Source organism: Trachurus japonicus, chromosome 13 (genome assembly GCF_045865225.1).
Source record: "Trachurus japonicus isolate A0001 chromosome 13, Traja_1.0".
Lineage (NCBI taxonomy): Eukaryota > Metazoa > Chordata > Actinopteri > Carangiformes > Carangidae > Trachurus > Trachurus japonicus.
Genome location: NC_140919.1, coordinates 28,268,109 through 28,292,262, shown reverse-complemented (window position 1 = coordinate 28,292,262; position 24,154 = coordinate 28,268,109). Strand labels below are relative to the sequence as shown.

The 24,154-nt window shown below is 40.2% G+C and overlaps 1 protein-coding gene across 4 annotated transcripts in view; it reads left to right on the top strand.

Moving 5' to 3' along the window:
* The first annotated feature begins 1,948 nt into the window (after positions 1-1,948).
* Positions 1,949-24,154, top strand: part of sptbn4b (spectrin, beta, non-erythrocytic 4b) — an 81,234-nt gene continuing 59,028 nt past the window's right edge. For 3 of the 4 annotated variants that reach the window (XM_085795721.1, XM_085795719.1, XM_085795722.1), the window contains exons 1-7: positions 1,949-2,377; positions 15,779-15,936; positions 16,291-16,442; positions 16,744-16,917; positions 23,328-23,419; positions 23,564-23,644; positions 23,941-24,056. In XM_085795721.1, the coding sequence (XP_085651847.1) occupies positions 15,792-15,936; positions 16,291-16,442; positions 16,744-16,917; positions 23,328-23,419; positions 23,564-23,644; positions 23,941-24,056 (760 nt within the window). In that variant the 5' untranslated portion in view covers positions 1,949-2,377; positions 15,779-15,791. Of the gene's footprint in view, positions 2,378-15,778; positions 15,937-16,290; positions 16,443-16,743; positions 16,918-20,164; positions 20,304-23,327; positions 23,420-23,563; positions 23,645-23,940; positions 24,057-24,154 lie in introns of those variants that run through there. The other variant, XM_085795723.1, reaches the window with a different exon arrangement.

Below are 24,154 nucleotides of genomic sequence, written 5' to 3'. Positions count from 1 at the left end.
AACAATAAAATGAAGATATATGAAAATAAATAAATAATAAAAATACAAAAGGCAAGTAAGTAAAATACATAAAATGTCACAAATGCAAAAGGAAAAAAGTGCTATTGCAGTATAACCTAGTTAGATCTATCAAATGGTTAGATGCCATCCACAATTTGCAGTAGGCTACATAGTAAAAACCCAAACAGGGAACTTAAACCAAAGAAAACAGGACCAGAGTGCCCTTGAGAGCCTCTAGGTATACTGTTCGGGCCCAGTACAATGTTTTTTTTTTATTATGTTTTTATTTAACCTTTATTTAACCAGGAATAATCCCATTGAGATTCAGAATCTCTTTTGCAAGGGGGTCCTGGCCAAGAAAGCAGCACAGTACATCCACATCAAGTACACATTTGGTCAACATAAACAAAACAAACATAAAAACAGCTAAAACAGTAACAGCAAATCACATCAATACATTATAATCACTCTGCGTTCGGTGAGAGAACATGTGCATTCAGTAGTCAAATAGTCCTTGATCCTAGCTTTAAAATCTTCCATACTTGGGAGATAATCCAATTTAAAATGACTCTGTAATTTATACCAGGACGAGGGTGCGAATGCTTTGAAGGCACTTTCCCCAAAGACAGTCCGCGTACGAGGAACAGTGTAGCCTACATTATCAATCTATCATGCCTGAGACTACAGCTTCTGGTGTTGACTTTAGGAACCAAGAGAGAACACAAACAAGGAGGCAAGTCACACAGGATGGCCTTACAAAGAAAACAATACCAGTGTTCCCATCTACGATTGTACAAAGAAGGCCAGCCAACACTCTCATAAAGACTACAGTGATGAGTACGAAAACCTAAATCTGTTACAAATCTTAATGCTGCATGATACACCGAATCCAGCATTTTCAGAGAGGAGAGATTTGCATGCATGTAAAGATATCACCATAGTCAAGTATTGATACAAAAGTTGCCTGAATCAGTCTTTTTCTCGCATTAAAGGAGAAACAACTTTTGTTTTAGAAACCAAGTTTTACCCTGAGTTTCTTTGTAAGACTCTCAATATGATATTTAAAAGACAGATTTTCATCCAAGTAAAATCCCACCTAGACTGAAACTCGTTCAATCACTTTCTCATTTTGTGTAACAATCTGACAAGCATCATCTGTCTTCCCTGATTTTGAAAAGCACATCAATTTAGTTTTGTCAGAATTGAGCACAAGTCTTAATTGATTAAGATGTCACTTATTTAGCCACATTTTATCTTTATTTATGGACAAATTGAATGTGGTATAATAAAACATGACATTTATACATCTACATTCTGTTAACCACACACCGAATTGCATGCATCTAATCTAAAACCAAAGTCCCATTTTGGGACCAGGGAACCGGAAGTGTCAAAATGTTACTAATTTCCGGGTTTCTGGACCCATCCTGAAAGAAGAGGGAAGAAGTTGGTTAGCCTGTTAGCTAGCTTGGCAGACAGCTAATTAGTCAGTTAATTGATCAGCGACTAACACAATTTTAACGACGATGAATAAGGTATGATAAAGTGACTCAACTCATTATAGACAGGTAGTTCCTTCTTTCAGTTAAAGTTTGGGGAGCTAGCTTGGCTTTGAAAAGTACAGTGAAACTAGCATGGCTTTTCAATTGAACATTTGTCAAGTAGCTAATTACAAACAGTAACATCGTGTCTGCCTCAAACGATTCAAATGTCGTCTATTTATTCTATTTAAAAACTTTGAACTTGACTCCTTTCCTCTTTTAACCTCTCCTGCTGCCGTAAAACACGGCCTCTTGTGGCTTCATGCTAAAATGTATCACCCCCCCCCGCCCCCACCACCACCACCTCCCCCTCCCTCCTCCTCCCTCCCTCCCTCTTCCCTCCCCCTCCCTCTCCTTTTCCCATCTCTCTCTCTGCACGCCGCACTGATGCTGATATTTCTCTCCAGCATCACCAGCGGAGAGGAGGAGGAGGAGGAAGGGAGGTTGTGTCAGGTGGAAACGGGTCCTACCTCTATGGATGTCATCACTACCTTCCTCGCATCTCCAGCACCGACAGCATCTCTCCCCCAGCCGGCGGTCACCGCTGCAGGCACGCAGCGCCCTTTTCATGCACCAAAGGCGGTGTGTATCTCTACGACACGGACTCCCTGGACCGCTGCTGCTGCTGCCGCTGCTGCTGCTGCTGCTGTAATTGCCCAGACAAACCGCTTCCTCTCAGAGTATAAGGACTAATCGAGGGAAGACCCAGCTGGAATAAGAGCGGAGCGTCCGTCTCCACCATTGATAAAGCCGCTATCATCGATTCAGCCCAAAAGACGTCTTCTTGGTGTCAGAGGAGGACAAGACCAGCCCCAAAACTGACACTGAAGCTGAAGGTAAGGCCGGTAGAAGGACGACAGGACGATTCATTTCTGCATGGGATGTCGTTTCATTTTTGTCATTCCCTGTTAGAGAGCAAGGAGTCGAGGTGCACGGTGTTTTTCCCTTTTTTTTTTTTGCAGGGACGCCGGCCTGCATTTGGGTGCAGGGTACCGCAGTGATCCGGTGGGGGGACGCACGGTTAGATGTCTGTTTTTTTTCTACCGATGTGTGCTAGATGATGTATGCCTGGAAAAGTAGTTATGATTCGTGCCAGAGCTTATCGCCTTATTTGAAAGGGTAAATGGGTTAAGATGCAGAATAGCGGCCTAGTGAGCGGGTTGTGGCATATTGTTGCACCTTGTACCGGCTCAGTTGAAAGCTTCCTTGTGTCCTATAACTTTAAATCACTGATGGATCCGGTGGCTTGTGTTGTCCTCTGGCCCTGCTCGTCTTCTGTTGTCCTCTCAATGCAACTAGCAAAAATAACTTTTACTCTTTAAAAATGTACAGTAATACTAGGCTTTCTAATCCTACATGAAGTTGTTGGGTATCTTTGGTCTCCCTGTGTGACCTGGTATCACTTTGCCATTTCTGTCCCTTGTGGTATCAGTGATTTGTGAACCCTTGGGGTGCTTTACTGTTCTTTTGGGGGTAAATAAAATCAGATTTGTTGGATGCTTTAGTGAGACAAAGCGAACACAAGCAGTAGGTGCACTGTAGCCTGTCAAATCATAATGCTGTCGGTTCACAGCTGCAGTGAAAGGTGACTACAACCTCGACTTTGCATCCAAATCACTGGCTATTGGATATGTTAGCTACAAAGCTGCTGTGGAGAGCTGATACATACTGTAGGTGTACAGTATGTAGGTGCCGGTTGCTTGGTGAGCTTTCGTTAGTTGGTGCAAAGTGTGTTGCTCGTGTGTATGTGTGCGTTTGATGGAGGTGAACTGTGAAGAAAAGAGGAATACAGTCAACTGTGCTATTTTTGAAAACGGTCACAACAATAAGCATGCTTTTCTCCCATTAATACTCTTTGACGGGGGAGTCATTGTGGTTTACTGTAAAAATGATTTACACATTATTGTAGTTTAGGGAAGTTTAAGTCCTGTAGCCTAACTGAACAATTTCTATAATACATCTACAAGAGGCTGATGTATGTCTGTCCTTTATGCTGAATCCACTCCACTTTGTGGTATTACATCTTGTCCCATCACTGGTAAATATATATTGTAGTATAATAATGATTCATAAAATACCTATGTAATAACATCTGGTAGTAATTATAGAATACAGTAATTATAGCACATTTTAGAGTGCTTTAATATTATAATCTATACTAACTGTATATATTTACTGAATATAGAATGTGAAAATAAAAAGGTGTTACAGGACAATAGTTACAAGTTTATTTAATGTTACTGGTGTATTTCTGTTGTTTACAAGGTGACTGTGTTGCGTTCTTGCCAACTCAAAACTGGGCGTCGACTGCTGCACTTGCTTACAGATGTTTCATTTGAGTGAGGGGAAGTGAGCGTAAGTGACTCAGTGCAGTGTGTAGAGAGCCTGTGTGACGTCACAGTGAAGGACTGCGTGTGTGCTGTGTTGAAACGGTAAGGTTAAAATAAGGTCAGAAAACTGGTCAAATTTAAGGTTTAGGTCTCATAAAGCAGCTGATGAAAGTTTCCAATGATTTGTCACATTAATTGTGTTACTAAGGGTTTTACAAAAGCCATTATCAACTTTGTTTGTGACTACCAGCTAGTGAATACGTGGAAATGTATGTCTTTATATTCAGGAATATTATATTCAGCTTTATTATTGACACATTAATAACACCTCACAGGAGGAAAAAACTCCTCCTCAGCTCTATAAGCAAAGCAGCAAATAAAGTTAGATGAATAGTGAGAACAAAAAACATAGAAGAACAGCAAAACTGTGAACAGTATTCTCCATCACTCTAGTCTTGATAGAGTTTTACATGCACTGACTGCACATTGTGCTAAATGGTAAATAAATGGACTTGCACTTTTATAGTGCTTTTCTAGTCACTCGGACCATTCAAAGCGCTTTACACTAACACTTAGATTTGTCAGATACAGTTGTCTTCTTCACTGTAACCTTCTGAAAGGGAAAATTGCCCAGAGTTTTATTCCATAATTAGGAAGGATGTATCCCACTTTACCATTTTAACTTTGGTCTGTTGCTTGGTTTATAACATCAGTCATTTAAAAAGAAAGAAGAGAAAAGCAGAAACCCTGTACTAGTATTTGGTTTGTTTTTTTTGTTTTTTTTTAAGTATATTTTTTATAGATAGTACAGTTGAGACAGACAGGAAACGGGGAGGCAGAGAGAGGGGGGATGACATGCAGCAAATGGCACCTGACGTGGGACTCGAACCGGGGCTGACCGCAGCGAGGGCTGTGCCTCTATACATGGGGCGCCCGCTCTAACCACTACGCCACGCGACGCCCCAGTATTTAGTTTTTATTTGTGAGTTTAACTGACATTCATTTGTATGTAAGTGGATGGAAATGTTTTTTTTAGTATCTGAAAAAGTGCATTAGATGACTTTCACTGTCAGGTAGAATAATGAGGTTTCATCAACTTTCCTCTGACCCTCCAGAGAGAGTTGAATTGGTACTTGATCAGTGGATCAATCAGTAGAAACTTCAGAAGCGGAGCATGCTCCTCACATTAGTGTCAACAGGCTGATTACATATAAACTTAGCAGAGGTTACAGAAAATGTCCCCCCAAGATGTTTTGATAATATTGACAAGGACTTGAGGGGTGGAGTGGGGCGAGTACACTGTGGGCCTGGTCCCATTAAGTCTTTGAGAAACAGAGACACAGAGCTGCTGCCACTGACTGATTAACAGTGGCAGTTGTCTCTCTCTCTTCCTCCATCTTTCTGGTGATATGCCTGTCTCTCTTTTGCTCCTTCGGTCTTTGGTCTTTCCCCCCCTCTCTCTATTTTACCTCTTTTCTCCCATGTCAGCTTTCCTGTTTCTCTGTAACACCTTCTTTCTATAACATCATTGTCTGTTTTGCCTTCTATATATAACCTTCTATCTTAATCCCTCTCTCTGTCTCTCTCTCTCTATGACTTTTGATTATGCCTGCTTCTCTCACTTTCGCTGTCTCTTAATCTAACCTCTAAATCAAACAACATGGACAGTCAGGGGTCCTTCATCTGCATTAGGCTATTCTTGGATCATTAGAGCACCAATATTCATAGGTGAAAAAGTAGTAAACAAACAGTAGAACATGATCACTGAGATTGTTCCTGTTTCTGAACAATTCATCATAAAGTGGGAGCCACACAGAATGTGTGGTATGAATTTTTGAGGGAGATACAGTACGTGAAGGGTTTGTGTGTTTTCTAGCATATTAGGTGGATTTCCAAATAAAACTGCATCCCACTTCCCAACTTTCCCAACTATATCCCAGTTAGTGGAGAAATCTATACAATTTGATATATTCATCCGCCATAAATTAGTGTTTCCAATGCCACAACAGTGTTTCCCATACGTTCATTTATTCGTGGCAGCCCGCCACAAAGAAATTACGTCCGCCACAAATAGATTTTTCGTCTTTTGGCTCGACCAACGAAATATCATTCCGTTCACTCATCTCTGCACTGCGCTCCTTCTCCGTTATTGGCGTTCACACACACACACATACACGCAGAGAAGAGCGCATGCATGACAGCAGTGCGTGATAAAAGCGAAACTGATACGATGCCCTCCCCCCCCTCGTTGGACGATCCGGTCGCATGGATTTCTCACAGCAGATAGCTGCGCAAACAGCAGCAGCAGCGAGCCGTATGTCGGCCATGTTTGTTTACACTTTGTAAAATGTGTTGACATGCGTTCAACAGCGTTTACAGGGGGAAATCACTACACACTACACTCTTAACTCTTAAACTGTCACTCCTGCAAGAGTTTTTTGTGAGAGTTTGGTGCATTCAGGTGGCTTCAGTCGGTTTGAAAAACCGTGTAGTCTGTGCTCCCTCATCTGGCGAAGTCGTTAATGTGTGATCCCCAGTCATCATAAAAATCTGCTGAAGCCAGTCGGTCAGTGTGTACTCCAAGTCTTTTCTAAATTGGCAATGACTGTGAAAATCGCATAGTGTATCCCAGCTTTAGTTGTTAATAGCCTACTTGAAATGGACATTGGGTTTTGCTTTCACATGTACAGTATTTGGGAATGCATGACAAGAATTAGGATTGTGTGGATGAATATGTTTTCGCCTCGTTTGCTCTTTTTCAGCTCCATCCAGTTTTACATTTATGTATTAAAAATTGTTGGCTTCCCAAGATCATCAGTCTTTGGCCACTGAACAGACTACTGTTAGTGACTGAACTGCTTGGTTGCAGATTTTTCAGGGTTAAGTGCTTGTTTCAAGGGTATCTGGTGTTGGCATGTACTGAAAAGATGAGAGTATTGTCACTCCTTGGTAGTATGGAGGCATCATGCCAAATTCTAATAGCCAAAACACAGGCCAGACAGAGAGGATAGGTGGTGAGGACAAACAGAGGAAGGGGAATGAGGGGAAGGACAGGTTAAAAAGTGTGAAGGATAATAAAAGGAGAGAGTAGAAAGGTGGGGGGCTGACGCTTTCATTACACCATTGGTGTAACAGTGATTTATTGTTGTTACCACCAGCGACAGCGTGGCAGGCAGAGAGGGCAATAATAACACTGAGTGGTTGAGAGGAGACCACATGACGGCATACACACACACACACACACACAAACACACACAGGCAAATACACAATACTGCTGACACTACTAGGTCAATGACTGAATAGTGAATCAATAGAAAATTAATCAGTGATAATTTGATAATATATTACAATCCTGTCGACCCTGTGGGATGTTGTGTAAAACATGAATAAGAATAGAATGTGATGATTTACAAAACATTTAAACCAAATAATACATTGAAAATATATCAAATGTTGAAATTATAATAGTGTTAATATGTGATAATACTGTTGGTATCATCTTAACCCATTAAGACCAAAGGCAACATCTAAAAAGTGTTCATTGTTTAACAAAAGAGAAGTTTTTGAAAACCATGAAATTAAGCCTTTGCATTCAATTGAAAATCATCACCACATTTATCAACTTTATCATTTGATGAAAGTTTAGGGATAAACATTAGGCTAAGGCTAATGAAATGTATTATTAATGTCAAAGGGAACAACAGCTGAAAGAGTTGTGGCAGTAAGAGGTCAAAGGTCATGGTGATGTCACGAAATGATGTTTTGTTCTTGCAAGCTTTCTATCTCTGTGTAGCACCTTGAAGGAATTTCTTAAAATTAGGTAAAAATGTTCCTCTGGATTAGATTTTGGTCACAGTGAATCAGTTTCTAGCCATAACTCAAGACTTTACTCAGCTGTTATAAGAAATGTCATACTAGAAGTTAACATTTTATTTGACTCTGGATAAATAGGGATATAATCTGAAACTAGTCCAAGTGGCGCTGGCGGACAACCATGAGGCAACAACTCTATTTTCTCAATGACAGCAAATCATTCAATTTTTTAATATAAATATATATAGGTCACACATGTACTCACACACACACACAAACAGACACCTGATTCCTGCATCCTCTTCAAGCTCCATGTGGAGATCAGAGAGAATGCTGCTGTTATAGTGTTTGATCCTTCAGCGTTCAGCGAACAGTAGATATTGTATCCTGCACTGACTGAAACATGAACTCTATAATCCCATGGAGTCTAGCAGGACGAACCTCAGAACATGAACCAGATCCCTTTTCAGTCTGGTGAAGTACAAAGTGGTCCACAAACAGCCTTTATCCTGATCCTGTGTTCCTGCTGTGGTTTCCAGTATGTTCAGAGGCACCAGGTTTAGTGTCTTTCAACACAGTATTGAAATTTCTTTCTTAGATATAACATAATGTCATTACAGCAACATTATTGGAGCTCAGCAGGATAATGACCAGCTTCAGACACTGGCTGCTGTGAGGGCAGCAGCATTACTCAGCACTTTATTTCTGATTCTGTTGCTAAGACGCTTTACTTTGAAAAGTAAGTAAAATGATGGCCATACTATTAATTATATATATCTATAGTCTTTTTGTACCGGTAGTGTCGGTTTAAGGTAGTGACTTGACTTCACATTCACAGAAGTCATTTTAAGGTTGCAGCTGCTGTTTTCTGTCTGTGGTGCTAGAACTTGAACAACATATTACAGTTTTTTTTTTTTTTTTTACCAGACTTACAATATGCTGTATTGTATCTGAGTCACTTAAGCACAAAGAGCAGCTTCTAAAAAATGAATAATACAAGTATGAAAAAAACAATGGTGCCAATGTAGGCAGATGATGATCCATCCTCTTGTCAGTCCATGCAATGGTTGTAGCAGTTACTGACTCACAGATCAGTTGTGTTTGATTGGTATAATGTCTGCTCTAAACAAGAAATGTATTAGTAAACATATGTGAGATGCTGCACTTTTCCAGCCAACATTTATTTTTAACGTTACGCTCAAGTGTGCCTGTCTGTACCTTACCACCTGTGTCACTTCATATGCATAATAAAAACTGGATGGTAGTTACATTCAGCTCACTGGATTCGATGTAGCTGCACCTTGTGGTCAGACGTACACCAGGAAATGAGGGAGTTTATTCATACTTTTCTGAACGCAAATCCATAAGTCCACTGTGTGTTCACTTTTATCCTCTGGGCTCAGTCTCTAGAGGAATTTTTGAAGCTTCTCATGGCTACTTTTATTTATGGAGCAGAAAATGGATGAGCGTGTGTGTGTGTGTGTGTGTGCACACATGCATGTGCGCGTGTTATCACCTTTAATCTAAGATTCAGACTCAGCTGTTGAGGAATCCACCAGCCTGAGGCAAGAGAGTCAACATTAGTCTGACAATCACACACACACACACACACACACACACACACACACACACACACACACACACACACACACACACACACAGATATCAGAGCAGTCCTGTGAGGTGTGATTTTGATTGATTGAAAGACACCAGGTGGTTGAGGTTAGGCAAGGATCAAGGCAAGGAGAGCAAAGGACACACACACACACACAGTATTTAGACATGACAGTGTAGCACTTTGACTGATGTGTTGCTGTGTCTCCTCTGTAACGATGGGTTTGATACGTGTTATCTTATGTCTAACTGTGACATTACACATCTCACATTGTTTTATTCCAACACTAAAGTTCTTTACTATGAGTCTCTTTGTTTCCTTTGTAGCCATTCACATATTGTACAACTGCGTGATAATGGCTAAAATGATAACATGTTTTCTCAGATTCTTCAGTTATCCACATCATGCTCCCATCTCTCTGTGGCAAACACAGTCTCTGTGTTTCTGTGTCAACGTTAACGCTAAATTCATGATTTCTGAATCAGTCATTTCGCTCTGCAGTGGGACTTCTGCAACCCATCTTGATTTTGGCTGTCACATATTCTGAAGGGAAATGTTGGTGAGAGACTCAGCCACACATGGAGGTTAAACATTGGGGCTGGTTCACATCACATCACCAGCTGCCACTCCTCTGAGACTTAAAGACAAACTAGACCAAATCATGTGGAGATATAGAGGGATTATCAGTCTACGTCACTGACGTTCTACTGTGCATGTCGTCTGCAGAAAGAGAGCAGCAAGAGCAAAAAGAAATAGAGAAAATAAAGAAAATAGTAGATTGACGATTAATTTCGAGCAACATAAATGTGTTAGACACGTTGATTTGAATGGTGATAGAGCTAGATATGCCCACTGGCACAGCTGTGTAACTGCAGCGAATGAGTTGTGAAATGTTTACTACAATAACGACAGACTGAAGACGAGCTCACATACTAATGGAAAGCAAGCTGAGATTAATTAAACGTTAAGATATATTATTTTAAATTACCGGTACTCAGCCATGCAGGTGCAGTTCGGGTCAGGATGCAGTTGTTCCAGACTTTAGACAGGTCCGTCCTCTTCCCTCTCTGACCAGGCAGCACCTCAGTCCTCACAGCCACACAGTTTTGTAATTGTGTAAGAGTTCCTGAACATGATTGTCTGTTAAATAGCTGTAGGTAACGTTAAGGATGCACAGTGTTGTTTTTTCTGATGACCGACGCCATGCTCTGAGTGTCTGTGGCTTGTCCCGTGGCCGAGTTGCCGTTGCCGCGGTACAAACTCGATCCTCCATCCTGATGTTTTTTTCCTGCCGTTATAAAACCAACAGTCTATGTATAAAACACACTTTTATCAGTAGGTGATAAAAGGTTCTAGTTTGCTGACAACATCGCTAGCTAACACCGCTTTGACTACACCAGATCCATGGAGGTAACCATGACAACCGGTTCTTTCTGCAGTCAGGTTGCGCACGCATCCGCAGTGTTGGTAAACAAATAATCCCTCTATATTGAGTACAGCTGCATGGGAGTGAACAGTGTTTCAGTGATACAAGACACAAGATGCAACTATTCACTTTCTGCTCATGGCCAATTTGATTAACATTTTTAACAATTTTATTTACTGTTCTCTGACATTACACAGTGATTAATCAAGAAAATAGCTGCCAGATTAATCCATCATAGTCCTTACATTTGCATGGATTACAGTAACAGCAAACAACAACAAAATACTATGTGAATAATATTATAATGTGTGCTTGTGGTGTGTTTGCCTCCTTGACTGAGAGCAGAACAGAGTAGTGAGATCACCATTGCATTTTCAGTTTTTGGGTTACCTGTAGTTTTGGGTTCTGCTGCAGTCCTCCGTCTGCCTCATCATCAGACAGAAAGCTCTGTAATGTTTTGCTGTTGTTTTCTCCAGGGAGAACAGCTAAGTGCATGTGCACAGCTACCCCTCCTCTCTCTGTCTTGCAGGGTACACTGACATTTACTTCATATGGCTATGTTGTTTCCAGGGGTTTCATATGTGAGGTTTGTGAGGACTTCTGATGTGGTGGAGAGAGAAACGGGCCAGAAAAGGGGCGGGATGTGTGAGAGACAAAGAGATTCACAGCATAAAGATTGATGCAGAAGATCACAGAGAACAACCCTAAACCCTATGCAGCAGGTTCATTCACCCTTGGCTTTTAATCTTTAATTTAATAATCCTAATCAATAAATCTATCAAAAACTCTTTTGACATATTTAAACCTGTAAAATAAGCATACAACATGTGGTGTGTGCTGTCAGTAACTTCACATTAAATCTTGTACTGGTGCATTTGTCTTATTACAGTTTTTCTACATTGGTTTGGCTCATTTCTTGAAACAGAAATTACATTGTCACAACTCTAAGATCATTTGGCAAAACAGTCTTACAGTTCAGCACAACACCATAGCTCACTTGCAAAAGCTCATATCTCTCCCAAAACAGTTCAATCATGTGTCAAAAACTAAATTCCTTCCTCATATAAATAGTCATTGCCCCCAAAATGCATCGTCCCTTTGGCATCGTGTGAGCACTGCAAGTCAAAATGTTTAGATGTTTTGTCACTATGGCAGAGGACCATTGAAATATCCCTCATGTCCACCTCTCAGTCTCAGCCCAGTGCTTCATTGACAATGGTTACTGTACTAGTTTGTTTTTTTTGTCTAGCTAACAGAATACAATTGTGTATAAAACTGAAAAAAAAAGGATTTTACTGTTAGAGTAGCCCCTAATGTTTGACATCACTCATTGCATGCCTACTGCCAAGAAAATTGTAACCATTTTTATTCACACACATAAAGTAACTTCTGTACATCAGAGTAAACAGAAAATATATACAGCATAATAAACTGTAATATAAACATATCAACAAAAAACAGGGAAAATTATATGTGGCCTAAATCAAATCAATCAAATGTTCCAAGAGATTCATATATGGTAATCATGGTATTATGCTGTTGTCTAATTTTGACAATTGAACAGACTACTGTGCATGTGATGACTTATACAATGAAATGATGCTTTGGAGAGAGAACAACCATTAGACTGACAATCAATCAATCAGTTTAGATCAACAAGATCCATTCACTTGGAAATTGTGCCAACTGTAGGGTACCTGTACTAAATCATTTGCAAAGATGTACATTTGTAATTTGATAAAATGAATGAGAAATTCAATTTTGTTATGAGCAATTGCCAAGTGGTTTGGAGATTTGTATTTTTGAGAATGTAAGAAATGAGCCAACTGTAATATGTTTGATTGAAATCCATGTAATCATTTTTTGTGTATGTGAGAAAGGTGGGGATGGGGGGAGAGATGGGGGAAGGGAGGAGGCTGAGGAGAGTGAAGAACATTTTTCATTCAGTGTCATCTGCAACGTGGGGGCTTCAATGGGTGAACACTGTTAAGGCCAACAGCCAGGAGGGTATACTATAGATGTGTTTTTTACTTCAGCCCCAGTGGTTTGTATTTGTACTGGGGGCAGGAGAAGTCATTGAGGGTCGGAAAGAACAAAGATTTTTTTTTTCCAGCTTCAAACCTGCCATCACCAATTGTAATCAATTTTGCAAAAAAAAAAAATATATATATACACTATGAAATATAGCATACAACACCAGAGCTAAAGAACCAAGTGCCTCTTTCAATCACAGAAGAAAAGAGGGATAAATAAAAAGCTGCGTGTTGTTTCCCTCGTCACATCTCTAAATCATCAGCTCTATCCCTTAGGCCTTCATGTGAAAAAGTTCAGTAAAAATAAGGTTTTCTTTCCCGCTGGCTCCAGCCATGCATGCAAACATGGATTCTTCCACCCTAAGCAAGCAGCTTCGGAGAAGAGCACCAAATGGCATATTTCATGTCCTCTTGGCACATCTGCTCTTTACTGGGAGGAACAACTGCATGTATTTTCCATGCACCCATCACAAATGAAACATAAAGAAAGATTTAGGAACAGATGCTAAACTAACTAACTAAACTATGATAGTCTGTTGTTTTCACTAGGATTCACTAGTAGGGAGTGATGTTGACTGCCTCAGGTGTGTGGTGCTGATATCCAGGCTTCCCTTCATCTTGCTCTGATGACCAGAAATCATTTATTCCTGGATTAAAATCAATTTCTGTCAATTTTCATCTTTGGGAAGATTGTCACAAAGATAACAACAGTTAATGTTGCGCTACATATGGGTTCATAGAAAACCTGTAAAGTGGAGTGTAGTTCATAGTCCCAGTGCTGCTTTACTGAATATCAATACTCATGGAGTGACCCTCGTCCAACCAGATCACTTTGTCTGAACTAAATGTTGTGTAATATCTAACAAGACTGACAATTATGTCTGTCCGTATTTATGTCTTTTTCAGTATTAAACATAAAACCTCTTGGTTGGTTGAAAAGCAGCAATTTTCATCCATTCAGAAAGGACTCCAGGCAACCACATTAGAAGTCAACTTAAAGTCAGAGCAAAAATGTTCAGGGTGTTTTTACTGTTCTCAAATGTAAAAATGCGTCATATTAGACCCTCAACATTAAATAACATGTTACTGAAACATTTTTCATTGTGCCCCTAAAGCAGGAAGTAACAAATGTTAGTGTAGAGCCCTGTATAAGCAATGTTCAGCTTTTTATGTTATAGTCCCTATACCAAAGGAAATTTAGGTTCCCAGGAAAATTGCCACAAATCAATTAACCGTTAATCGATTGACGGTCAACCAACTAATGATTAATGAATTAATCGATAATTTGCATCCCTACTCACAACCCAAAATGACGCCGTAGCGGCCTGCAATTGGTGGGAGGCAAAAGTTGTGTACCTATATTTGTGCTGGTGCACCAACAAAAGTTAGTCTGGTGCCCTGCCATCATAGAGCACAAAATATCTATAGAAAAAGTCCATCCATTTTTTCCTCTACAAATAGGTCTCCACAAACATGCTGAGGTATAACTAAATACCCTACTCTCTACTTTTAGTAGCCAGCCTCCATTACTTTAATTTGCAAAATATGGGGCTGTCTGCACTTCACATTTGACATTTTTGACATTTAGCTAATAGCTACAGTCCAAGAAAAGTTGTTGAAAGATCTGCCCAAGAGTGAGAATGTAACCTTTGAAAACAAAGTTCATGCTTGATTGCTGTTACGCTTTTACAGCACGTGAGAGCAGGGATTTTAAATATTCACTCTGCTGATCTTTAGGTTGAATTTTCCAATGGACACCTGAAACAGAAGCAGTCCCTGAAGCATACTGCTTGAATCCGTCCATTCTGTCAAGATGTTAGTTTAGTTTTTGTTAATTTTATCTGAGTCTAAATCCGGGATTGATAAACAAACAGCTCTATCAGCTCTGCAAACGAAGGCAACAAAAATGAGATGGATCATTTTTGTTATCATTTTTGATGTTTTGAACATTTCCATTTCTTACCTCTCACCCTGCACAGTGTGATTTCCTAGTGAGGTTTTGAAGTTATTTTTAACGTCTGGCTTTCAGCTGTCAATTGAAGAGAAGGAGAGATCAGAGAGCCAAATAATTTTAATTCTGTCTCCCACCATCCCTTGAATCATCAGAGAGATTTTATTTTAAGCTCCTCTATTGTAAGATGCTCTGATGCCGAGGACAGGTGCTGCATCATTCATGAACGGGAAGGAACTGTTACTTACTCCTGAGTAGTTTTTTTTTTTTTTGCAGTGAGTCATTTTGTTTGTGCGTTTTGATTCTCCGTCATGTTGCAGTGTTGCTGTAGTGTTTTGTACGTAATTTCTCCATCAATATGAATTTGTTTGAGTGAACTTGTGTGGCTAAATAGGGGTTAAAGTGTCCTATGAGGTGTGTGAAGTCAGTCAGAGTTTGATTATGAAGTGTGAACAGCCTTTCCGATGTGGGGATGTGCTTATAGTCAGACAGGACAAGAACACAGCAATCACACCTGTCCTCTTCACGAGTGTGTGCACACATGTGTGTACAGTGCATGTCTTTACTGTACACACACATGCATTCTGTGGGCTGTGGACGTCAAGAGGATAAACTAGATTACTGGTGTCCTGTGGCACTCTGCGTCCTCCACTCAGACTAGTTCCACGACGTTACATCCTTGTTTATCCAGAGTCAGATAAAATAAAAATCAATTGTGTGAAGTTTTGTCATAATTAATATGTGAAGTCTTCAGTAATGACCTTTGACCCTCGAAACACCACAAAGTAGTTACTGTAGTAAGTGTTTGTGCCAAATTTGAAGAAGCAAGCTTTTTGTTTCTCTTTTATTTATTTTTTATTTGTTTATTTATTTTCATTAATATTCACTCTTAGTAGTCTTATATATACTATTTAAACCATATTAACTTGTCCTTTGTCAATCAGCATCATGATTTTACTGATATTTGACTTTTTTTACTGTTCATTTGGTTAATGAATGTTTATTTAGATGGATCTCAGATTGTTAAGCATGTTTTTAAATTATGTGTCTCTTCCGTGTGTATTTCAGGGCGTCGGGCGCGATGGCTAATGCCTCTCCAGACCTGGACAACGCGGAAGCCCAGCGCCAGCTCAACAACAACAACCGACCAATCAGCTCTGGGTTCTGGGAGACAGAGTGTACCAGCTCCAAGCTGTTTGAGTGCTCCCGTATCAAGGCCCTGGCTGGTCAGTGGTCACACGCACAGCAATGTTACTCATGTACATATGCAAACATACTACAAATACAATGCAATACAAACTAATCAGCCAATTATTTACCACAACTTCATGACTTGACACACAAAAAAATGCAGATCCACGAATGCTAATATTAATATAGTTTTAGTGGGAGAGCAGAAGTAAAAAAAAAACAGTACAAATCTCATACTTAAAAAAAGTTGACATATAAGAATAAGCTGTAAGCACGATATGATTGAATGCTTGTGTTAGTTAATGCTGTTTGAGATAATATTTGATCTAATATTATCCCCCCAGTTCTGCTTTAGATAATGTTAAGTTGATTTTTTTTATGTGCCTTAGATGAACGAGATGCGGTGCAGAAGAAGACTTTTACCAAATGGGTTAACTCCCATCTGGCCAGAGTGTCCTGTCGCATAGCTGACCTCTACAACGACCTGAGAGATGGATACATGCTCACCAGACTGCTGGAGGTCCTCAGCGGAGAGCTGCTGGTGGGAACACACACACACACACACAAATCATAATGGGCCTTGCATTAGTTTGTACGCTCTCTGAATTGACCATTCATAGAACATGAAGTGAGTGTGTTTTTGTGTTAAAGTGTGAATTTATTTTTATTTTTATCATAAATTAATTACACATGAGTAAAGCCACTCACTGGCTATCTTGTACTTTTTAAAAAACACATTAACAACAGCTTACTGAAAGTCCCCTGCGTCACAGTTGCTTTGAGTTTTTCCTGCTTGTAGCACTTAATGATAGGTAGTAATTCATCACCCTGTCTTCCTCTAGCCACGGCCAACGCGGGGACGTATGCGGATCCACTGCCTGGAAAATGTTGACAAAGCTTTGCAGTTCCTTAAAGAACAGAGAGTTCACCTGGAAAACGTTGGTTCCCATGATATCGTGGATGGGAACCACCGCCTCACCCTGGGCCTTATCTGGACCATCATCCTACGCTTCCAGGTAAAAACAAACATGTGGAACATCTGCGTATTGTAAAGATCATTGAATAACATGTTAAAGCAGAAGTAAGCAGAATATTTGTGTTAATATAAGTCTTAAATAGTTATATATTCCGACAGCAATCACTTGTATAGAGTGTTTGGTCCGAAACACGGGTCTGTCAGTCACTCTGCTCTGCTGTAAGCCGAGGAGAAAACTTTCCTTGTATCCTACAACCTTTATCCAATGAGGAGAGAGAACGGCATAAAGGGGCGGTCCTCTCTGTGTGTGCAGCCAAGGGATGCGCGTGCATGTGGTGATGTAGGGACGAAGGCGGGGACTGCTAACTCCATCGGCTGACAAGAAGTTAGCCAAAACGACCGTATCGCTTACTTCTGCTTTAAGCACAGCTCTGTGATGTAACTGATAGGAGGGTGTTGGCAGTATAACATCTTATTGTGCCTGGTCTTGGTTGCTGCATAAATGCCTACAATATTAAAATTAAATGTATTTGTTATCTTGTTCATTATTTAGATATAACATGATAGGCCAGGTTGTTACTATTTACATTTTAATTAGCACTATGGTTGACTATGGTTGATTGGACTCATGCCCTGTTCTGTTCTGTAATCTGTAATGCATCAACCATCAACATCCTCCCAAGTCACTGCATGACAAGCAATGTGGGTTATGTGTCAGTTAAAATGTTGCAGCAGCAGTGACAGAGATTTTCCATCCAGCTAAAAGTTTTTGCACCAACTGAAAAAAGGCAAATGACAGGTTTGTTTTTCTGCTGTGAGTGTTGCATGCACACACACAGATGCAGCAGAGAGAGAGAGAGGGAGAGGTTCAGCTCCATGTGTGATGCTTCAGTCAGTGACTGTGTATTTTAAAAAACGTCTGTAGCTACAGTTTAATCCCAGAATGCATTGTAGCTGTAGTGTTTCTTGTTTAACAGCACCCGCTGGCCTGTGATGGTGACAGAAAAGAAATGTGGCATTCCCTTGTTTACAGGCATTCTGCAGGAGAACCTAATACTGCTACAAGTATGACACTGATGTGTTGGACATGTTATTATTTTTATATTTAAATGTAAACAGTCACTCTGGGAAATAATTTCAGGTTGTGTTTTATTATGTGATGAACATTTTCATTGCATTGCATAACACTGGTAACTGTCATCATTTTGGTCACTATGATTGTGATCTTTTCTGTACTTTTTAATGTCTAGTTAATACCAGTAGTGGTCGGTATGAGCAGAAGTATCACACGGGCGTTTTTTACTGGACTGACCTTCACACGTTGTTCCCATGAGGTGCCGAGGTTTAAATCTGAGAATCTTTGTTAGTGCACTGAGTTGTTAACATGTGTTGGCCATGCTACTCACTCGAGCACCAGGACGCTGTAATCAGCAGCAGTGGCTTCATTTGGGATGAGCTTCCAGCAGCAGCACTGTTTGGAGGAGGCTGTCACAGCTGCAGCATCATCAGTGTGCGACGGCGACAGCAGTGTTTGGTGGATACAGCCTGAATGTCACTCTGGGCTCAGCAGCCGAGAGGTAGCAGTCGCCTTCCAGTCTGCTCTTCAGCAAGGACGCACACGCACACACACACACACGACCGTCACACACTGCATTCGCTCTCTAACATACACTCAAAGCCTGCCTGTCCATCTATCTATCTACCTATCGATCTATCTATTACAAACATATGTGCACTTTCCAACTGGCATACATGTATTAGCACACAAACTCACACACATACAGGTTTCCAGGCCTTAGCAGTGATACAGGATCAGTTCCTGCCATGTAAGTACAGCAGAAGCCCAGGGCTCCTCTTCATTACGCTTCAGTGATACAGTGTGGCCTCGGCACGAAATGCTTGTTTAGCATTATTCAGACCCCCCCGCCCTATCCCGTAACATTCACGGTGCACTGTCCCCCAGTAGCTCTCTCTTGGGACTCAGTATTGTCATGCTTGGGCTGGCTATCTACCACAAAGCAGATTTAACAGCGCTGCTAGTACAATTAGCTTATGTCAAATGACCCCTCTGCAGGCCAGGCTAGAGAAGCAATTAGAGAGGCCAGTGTTGTGTGTATGCAGTATGGCTGACTTTTCTCATAATTTCTATGTAAATGTTTAATGCAGAAATAGATGAATGGGTTTTATTGACATGCAATTTAATCATAAAGCGTGTTTAAAGTGAGTTTTGGTGTTTAATGTGAATGGCATGTTATTAGGCAATTGATTCAGTAGATTAGATTAGAAAAACAACGCTAGATTTTTACATTTCTGAAAAATATGACCTGCAACATTTCGATGTTCGGAGTCCAGTTGAATAGATGTACCTACACATTTTGTTGGGCTAGAATAATGTTCGCTGCCAGCTTTGCTACCATTAGCTGTGAGCTTGTCTTTTGTCATGCTCCCCTTCTTCCCAGAGCCGCCGGTCGCTGGTCTCTTCAATTTTGCATGTGTTGAGAAAGGAGAACAGTGCAGGAAGGAGAAGTGAGGATGGAGGGGAAAGGGTGTTTTCTCATTGGAAACAATAATCACAGATATTGTGATAAATAATGAATGGGACAGTTTTCACAATTAGTTGAGCATTCACTCAACTAATAGTTAAAATAAACATCTGTTTTACATACAGTATGCCACACTCTTTCATGCTTATTTTTTGGTCACAAGCTGCCTTCCTCAAATACAACCCCAGAGCTTTCATTCTAACAAACGGCCAGTAGCATTTCCAAAAGTCTCCATTTTAAGGGCCTGAAAAATGCAGAGTAGTTTGGACACCATGTGAGAATGTAAGTGAAAGTGATACGTTTTAAAACTATAACGTTAGACTGGATGTAGCGTAAAATGCTGAATCCGTGTTCTCTGTTTGCATTCTGTGAGACTTGGCTTCTCTTGGACCAATTAAATTTTAAAGTACGCAGTAGATTTTTGTCTACTGACTAGCTTCAGGCCAAAAACAGCTCATTTCATAATTTACAACTGATCCAGGCCTGGGATTTTTGTCATTATACGACTGTTTTTTAACCAGCTATGAAATTAGGAGTCTGAGGTGTGATTCCAAATATGAAATCATGTTTATATATTAGTCACTAACTTAATTTCTTGAACATTTACTTGCTAAGAATAACGTCAGAGAGTTGGCAGCGGTTTATGTTGTCCGAGTGGCTTCCATTTATCTTTCTCCTTTGCACTTTGTCTCTCCTCATCTCCTCCTCTTTTCCCCTGTCCCTCCTTCCTCTTTGGTGAAAGAGAGAGTTTACTTTGCCCAGTCAGCAGGTAGGACCAAACCACTGCAGTAGCTGCACACAGGCAGAAAGAGGGAAAGAGACAGAAAGAAAGGGAGAGAGAGAGAAAGAAAAGAAGGGAGAGGATTGACAGGCAAAAGAAGAGGTAATCCTTCTGTATTTACAGAACCATACGCAAATAACAGACTGTTATTATTTGCAGTGACTTCAATCATAGTGTTATATACGGTTGGCTGAGTGTCCTTGTGCTATGTACTGAGTGCAGTGTGTATGCTTACCTGACACACTGCCAGCTCACTTGCTGTTTACAGTGAACCTGAATTGAGGCACATTAATCTGCCTTTCCTATGATTCAGAGATTCAGGTTTTACTGAATGCACATTATACTGCACGACTGACACAGCTGAGATGTAGAGTGTGTGTTCAGTAGCAGAACATGCTCCTAATGGCACACTTCCTGTGAGCTTATCTGACACATTGTCATACGCATCACAATCTTGTCTTTTCTTCTTTTTTTTTTCTTACTACTGGTAGACACACTTTACATCACAACAGACAAACCATTGATAAATAGTAGTAAACTATAGATCCTACTTCTTGTATTTCAAGTATCTTACTTTTGTTCTCACTCACCATGACAGTTAAACAACAAGAAAATGAATCAGCCTTTTCTTATTTGCTGGATGTGTGAACAATATTGATCATTTTTAATTACTGTACTGTATAGTTATTATGATGCATTAGAAACTGCTTGCTTCCCAAGCATGTTTGTTCTTCATTCAAACTGTTATGTTGTGACACATTTTACCTCTATCAATCTGTTGTTCCTTCTTGAAAATTGATCAAATTATGTATTTTATTGGACTGGGATAATTGTCACTGATAAATAATTAACTGCAAAATACAATAAAAATGGATGTGACTATTTCATAAATATCCAATGCTGGAATTAATTAAGCTTTTCCATATTTATTGTTTGTATTTAAATTGTGAAGTGCTGAAGTAGCATCTAGACTGAGTTTCAAAGTGTATTTGTGTGTGTGTGCTTGTATGGCTGTATGATACAAGGAATAGTTTGAGTTTAAAACCTTTGGAGTGAGGTCATTATGGGTGGTCCTCCCCTCTCACACATGGTCAAAGAGCTGGGTTAACCCTTATGTGGTGTTCGGGTCAAATTGACCCGTTTCAAATTTTTACTAAAAGAAAAAATATACAAGGATACGACTTTTCGCCCTGAAAATCCATGGCCTTGGCTTATTTTATGTGAAGAACGTGTGAAAGAAAAAAAAAATATTGACATGATATGCTACAATACCCCTACGCGTTTATGTCCTTCATAGGATGTTCTGGTCAATTTGACCCGGATGAAATACATTGACTGACAGACAGGCAGACACACACACACACACACACACACACTTACATGGACGCAGACACACACACACACACACACACATATACAAACACACACACGCACACATAAACACACAGAGACACACTTACATGGACACAGACACACAAACACATGCAAGCACACACAGAGACACACACACACACACTTACATGGACACAGACACACACAAACACACACAGAGACACACACACACAAACACGCACACACAGAGACACACACATGGACACAGACACGCACAGACATAGAGACACACACAAACTTACATGGACACAGACACACACACGCACAGACACAGACACAGACACGCACAAACTTACATGGACATAGACACACACAAACACACACACACTTACAGACACAGACACACAAACACGCATGCACACACAGAGACACACACATGGACACAGACACACACACGTACAGACACAGAGACACACACAAACTTACATGGACACAGACACACACAAACACCCCAAGGCTTTACTATAGTGGATTTTTTACATACATTATAACTTAGACACAAAAAACGAATGACACTTCCATTGTTAAATGTGATCTAGCAGACATTAATTGCAAACATGATTCATGTATGTTATCTATATTGTTTGTAACTGAGATAAAGAAAATATATGTTGGAGTTTTTTTATGTAAATATTTAGTTCTATATTTCTTTTAAAACCAACAATAATGTTCTGGGTCAATTTGACCCGAACAGTTCCAAAGGGTCCAAAATGTGAACATAACACAAGGGTTAAGGGATTATATAGATGTAGCAGTGATGGTTAGGGTTGTGGTTAGATGCTGGGTAGCGCTAAATGTCCTAAATATACAAGCACAAACATCTGTGTGTGCGTACTATGTGCCGCACAACATGGCTAGCAGCTGATTTATAAGTGTCAGGTCCCCAATTACCTTGGATCATGTCACTGTGATGTGATTGGTGGAATAGCTGTCACTGTCACCTATCATCAAGCGTTGTAATGCTGCTGCACTACTTTGCACTGAAACCCTCAGCTGCCTTTGCTTTTGCCTGTTTTACTGTTAATTCTCTAACATTGGTTCATGTGACGGTTCAGGTGCCACATCACAACAATGTGAGTCTGACATGTCTCTGGGACCTCTCAGTCACTTTGTCAGTTCAAGTGAACCAGATACACCTGGTCTGGCTCATGTGAAGAACTGTTTCCCCAGATGTAGAAATAACTGAGCTAATCAGAGCCTGTATGGGCAGAAATGAAATAGATGACAGTGCCAAACATCGTCACATGTTACTATCAACACGTAAAGCACTGATCACATCGCTGCTTATGATCTGTAGCTAAATACAAATCATCTGCCTCGCGATGGGAGAAATGGGAAACAATTCCAATTGCTATGTATAGTGGGAGTATAGAGTATCATAGGCACTCAATAGTTTACTCTGTAAGATGAGATTCTGCTTATCAAACAATCACTGACAGGTATAGTGTTACATCACTGTAAAATGTAAGGTAGTGCAAGTGTGGGATTGTTATACATGAACACTATTTTTCTCCGGTAACCTCAGGGAAATATACAGTATGATCCACACATTTCACAAATTTTACGCTAACAAATAATGGTGATCAATATAATTATATACAGTAAGCAGGAGGGGACTCTCATTGCTTAACACCAAATTATTAGACTCAGTAAAAGACAGGTACATACATAAAATGTGAATGTATATTCTTAACAAGAAAGGAGCTCAATGCCTGTTGCTTTTTTCTCGTTCAGATCCAGGTGATCAAAATAGAGACCGAAGACAACAGAGAAACCCGCTCCGCCAAGGATGCCCTGCTGCTCTGGTGCCAGATGAAGACCGCAGGGTGAGTAGTGAAATAAATATACAGGAAACTGTAACTCTTCACAACAACTCAAGTTCATGATCCTTAATGTAATGTAACAAGTTGTGGTGTAAGTATTTGGATATTGGTACACTTGGTTATAAAAGGGTTTTTTTCATTGCCCAGGTACTCTGAGGTCAACATCCAAAACTTTACCACTTGCTGGAGAGACGGCCTTGCCTTCAACGCCCTCATACACAGACACAGGTAAGTTGTATTTCTAACATCTATGTGGTTTAATGTTACATTTTGCATGACACCAGTAGCAGATGTTTTATTTTATTTACACCAGAAGTTGTGAGTTTTTCCATGAATTTAATCAGTATCTTTATGTGTTAATGTTCAAAAATGGCTTCAACTACAAAAACAAAATGCAAACACCCACGTTGAGATTAGTAGACAAAGACAGAGTGGGAAGATATGGGGCAGCTTTGACTGACAGGCAATACACAATTACCGGCATACAAATATGGCAAATTCTGTCATCATCTTGCACCCTGCAGACCGGACCTGATAGAGTTTCACAAGCTGACACGCTCCAATGCAACCCATAACCTCCAGCAAGCCTTCAACATCGCCGAGCAGCACCTGGGCCTCACCAAGCTCTTGGACCCTGAGGGTGAGAATGTTTTGGGCTAATGTTAGTTGACCCACATTATATACAGAAATATCCAGGATATTGTTCTTTGTTTCAAATATTATTTATTTGAAGCAATG